Raw genomic sequence first — 4,182 nt, 5'->3', positions numbered from 1 at the left:
AAGAATTTAGACTGCGAGACGTTGGGCGCAGAAAATCCTGTTACAAAATAACGATACACGGATAGAAAATGGAAAAAATAATACATATTTTATTATCCAATTTTGCGTCCAGTTTTGTATAAACAAATTTTCATCGAGTAAATTAATAAATGTTTTTCGTATTCGCATACACGTTATACATGAAAAAATTAAATATTATTTATCCGTCTATAACGTTGGATTAACCGTTATTTGATTATATTCCTTACATGTATAGAATGGAGAAATAACGGTATAAAACCAATTAAAAGATAAAAATTTTTAAACTTTAATTTTTATCAAGGAGGAGAATACAAATCGTTTACAAAAATCAACATTGAGCCAAAATTGACGGTCCATTTTTCCGAAATTGTTTTACGCTTTTACGTAAACTCAAATATATATATATATATATATATATATATATATATATATATATATATATGTATATATATGTAATGCTTTCCAGAATATTATGTTCTAAAATATTCTTTAAATATTCCTAGAATCATTAGAATGTTTTTAATATTTTTCCTAAAATGTTTATAGATTATTTTAAAAATATTCTACTAATATGTAAAAATTATTCTATTAATATTCTGAATATTTCATGTTCATTGTAATGTTCACAGATTATTATTGAAATATTTATAGCAATTTTAAAAAAGTTTTTCAGAATATTCATATCACATGCTATAAATGTTTAAGAATATTAACAAAATGTTCCGTAAATATTCCAAATATTCAGCTGATTGAAGTTTGGAACGTTCTTGGAGCGATTATATAAAAATGATTTGGCCCATTTTTCCTTTGGCACAGAGGACCTTCTGAGTGCCGCACACAAAATACAAAATAGAGGAATACGATACACCTTGCGAAAGACACCCTTATATACCAAAAACCTACCCCGAGATCACTTAAAAAATTTTGCCTTTGCTAAAAATGGTTTGGCCCATTTCTTCTTTGGCACAGAGGATCTCCTGAGTGCCGCACACAAAATACAAAATAGAGGAATACAATACACCCTGCGGAAGACACCCTTATATACCAAAAACCTACCCCGAGATCACTTAAAAAATTCTGCTTTTGCTAAAAATGGTTTGGCCCATTTCTCCTTTGGCACAGACCACCGTGTGAGTGCCGCACACAAAATACAAAATAGAGGAATACGATACACCCTGCGGAAGACACCCTTATATACCTGCATCCTACATGAATGCGGTCCCATTTCACTAATGACAAACCCGTCACCTGCCTCAACGCGAGAACAGCCAACGGGTCCGTGTCCGTGGGTCTCCACGTAACGGCCACTTTCCCACACCGGCTGCCCGCCCACAGTTGGTGATTCGGCGGCACAAAGTATGGCTCCGCGGCCACCCCCAAACCAAAGCCGCGCTCCGCCATGGTATGTAAGAATACGTCCTGCGAAGCGCGGTAATGGTTCAGGTTAGAGTGTATTAATTTGTGGAGGGGGGGCATTAATAGTAATCTTCCCCAAAGGCCTCCTCCTTCTCTCCGTCCCTTTCACCTTCAGCGGTTGTGGTATCGTTCTGATGCTCCGTCTCATTTTGCCTTTCTTTAGTTGGTATTTCTATTGGGGCCGGCGTCGTAAGTGGGGTCATCTTATTCGACGCCGCAGTTTCCCCATTCACCTCCTCTCCGTTTAGCATTGCTGCAGGCACCGGTGTGACGGCAGTGGGTGGACTTGTATCTGCTCCCCCTTCTTCTGCCCTCTATTCTTTTTTCTTTTCTGGGCGAGCGGTTTCTCGTTGCTTTCCGTCTCGCCACATACGTTAGCAGTCGAGGCTGTCCTCTTTACCGGCTGCTTGCCGAACCCCTGCATGCTGACCTTCTCCATAGCAGTTATCCTCGGGAGTTGGTATAACTTCTCCGAGGATTTGTCCACCTCCACTTCCATTTTGTCCTTTCCTCTGCTCGTGGAGGAATTGGGTATGGTGGCACCCGCCGCTCTTTGAGGCTTGGCCTTAGCTTTGGCGCAGGTGCACGATTTCCCGCCCGCCCGGTGTCCCGCTGGTCTGCCGAGATCCGCGCAGACTGGGCACTGGGGAACCTCGCGGCATTCTCGGGCTAAATGCCCCTGCGCGCCGCATCTGTAGCACCGCTCACTGCGGTCAATCGGGTTTGTGCATTGAGCCCGAACGTGGCCTCCCTCCAGGCAGCGGAAGCATTGGAGGAGCCTTTGTCCGAGCTCCTGCACTCGGGCGACGAACCATCCCACCCGCAGCTTACCGCCTTTCTCGCGAATGGCGTTCAGTGCTGCGAGTGGGCATCTCGCCCACGCGATGTTTAGGCCATTTGTCCCTGACCTGATGGAGCCGACTTGTACATGGACTGGCGAACAACCACCCGCTTCCGCGATGACCGCCGCCAACTCCTCCTCCGACACAGAGTCCTCTAGATTGAGGACTCTAATCTCCCCCGTTTTTATGGGTCGGGTAACCTTGACCCCGGGGCGTCCCTCGAATAGCTAAGTTAGCTGCTCGGCCAGTATATCCGCTGCGTAGCCTCCCTGTCCTTGCCGGGAATCTCGATAATGAGAGCCCCGGTTTGGGCTCTCTTGGGCCTAAAGCCCGTCGTAATGCCCAATTCAGCAAGATTAACCTTGCTGCGGGTTTCTTTTACTAGCTCCTCATATCCGCCGTCCAGACTGGTCAGAGTCACTGCCGCGCTTTGCGGCAGTTTCCTTCTTCCAGACCCGGACTTCCCATCGGCCTTGTTTTGACCATTCTTGTTGGCGATTGGTGTCTGCGCTCCCTTTTTTACGGAGATTACTCCACCGTTTTTCCCCTGACCAATCGCTTTTTGACCAGTCGCTTGCTGCCTGCCGCCATCACAGGTCTCCCCCTTCTCCTTGCGACCATAGCCCAGGCCGACGAGCCCCGGATTTTGGCCGCATTCTTGGGCTCAGCGGTGGTCGCTGGGGCTTTGTTCCCAGCTGTCTTCTTATTACCCGGGCCAGATGTCGCGTTATTCTTGGCCCCGGTTCCGCTGCTAGTGGTAGCGCTCTTCACGGCTTCGGCAAATGTGAATTTGGGCTTACTGCTCTTGCCTTTGCCCTTGTCATTCGTCGTAGGGTCTTTGGTATTGCCCCTCGTACCCGCTCCCTTATTTGGAGGGGCCTTCTTGATCGCTGGCACTACCTTGTTTCCAGCTGGGACTGGCTCAGCGTTCTGTTTACTGGGTGCCGCGTTCATACTTATTCCCACGCTAGCCGTCCATTTAGTAAACAGCCCTTCCATGCCCTTTGTGAGGGCATTCATTATCCTCTCCTTCATAGCCCATTCCCTATCCCGTTCCACGGGCACCGGTTGTTCGGGCGTTTGGGATTTAGGCGGAATAGCCGCTTCGAGCAGCGCTGATTTGCCGCCCAGCTTCGGCCTAATCACTTCTGGCATACCTTCTGCCTCCATGTCAGAGAGCATGCGGATCCTCTTCTCCTCTGCCGCCTTTCTCTCCTGTCTCTCCCTTTCCCTTTTGTCATCGTCCGATAACTCCGATTCCAGGATCACGTTTCTTGTGCCCTTCCTCGTCCTGTATCCGCGCACCGGTGAATCTGGAATTGGGATATTTTTGGATTCCTCCACGTCCATTGCCTTAGCTTTTCCGGGAGGCATCACTCTTTTCACCATTTCCCTGAGCTTGGCATTGTCTTCGCGGAGGGCCGCCACTTCGTTGCGTAGTTCCTCCATCTCTATGTCTCGGCCACTTGGTCATTTTGGCCCATTCAGTTGATCAGATGCGACAAGGCCGCCGTGATGGTCGCGGCGGACTCGTTGAGCACCCTCTGATCAGGACCCTTTAGTTTGGCAAACTTAGTGCAAACCTTGTCTACCCCTCGTACGGCCTCGACTATTCGACTAGAGAGATCCGCAATCGGAGACCACTTCAACTCCTCCATCATTTTTATTTCCCTAATCTTTCTGCTCTTTGTGAGCTCAGCCGGTACCATTGGGTCTGTCAGCTCCCTGATCCTTTTCTCCTCATTTTCTCTTTCCCTTCTAGCTCGAACGGCCTTCTTCACCTCGTATTCTCCTGTTGTGACCGACCTGCTTCTAGACCTAAGCACGGGGTGGGTTGATGTGTCCGACACCGCGACTACGTCATCGTCGTCGAGGGAATCCACTTTGTCAACAGTGGCATCAA

At 47.9% G+C, this 4,182-nt stretch overlaps 1 protein-coding gene across 1 annotated transcript; it reads right to left on the bottom strand.

The window, feature by feature from the left end:
* Positions 1 to 1,681: 1,681 nt before the first annotated feature.
* Positions 1,682 to 3,728, bottom strand: LOC112459706. The gene is made up of 3 exons (XM_025023973.1): positions 2,832 to 3,728; positions 2,559 to 2,784; positions 1,682 to 2,433 (listed from the first exon to the last, which is right to left on the bottom strand). Exons 1-3 carry the CDS (start codon positions 3,726 to 3,728, stop codon positions 1,682 to 1,684), a joined length of 1,875 nt encoding a protein of 624 aa, XP_024879741.1.
* Positions 3,729 to 4,182: the final 454 nt, after the last annotated feature.

This window comes from Temnothorax curvispinosus, unplaced genomic scaffold (genome assembly GCF_003070985.1).
Source record: "Temnothorax curvispinosus isolate PA1 unplaced genomic scaffold, ASM307098v1 QBEX01010061.1, whole genome shotgun sequence".
Taxonomy (NCBI): domain Eukaryota; kingdom Metazoa; phylum Arthropoda; class Insecta; order Hymenoptera; family Formicidae; genus Temnothorax; species Temnothorax curvispinosus.
Note: the sequence above shows the minus strand (reverse complement) of the source record. Positions and strands in the feature narration are given on the sequence as shown.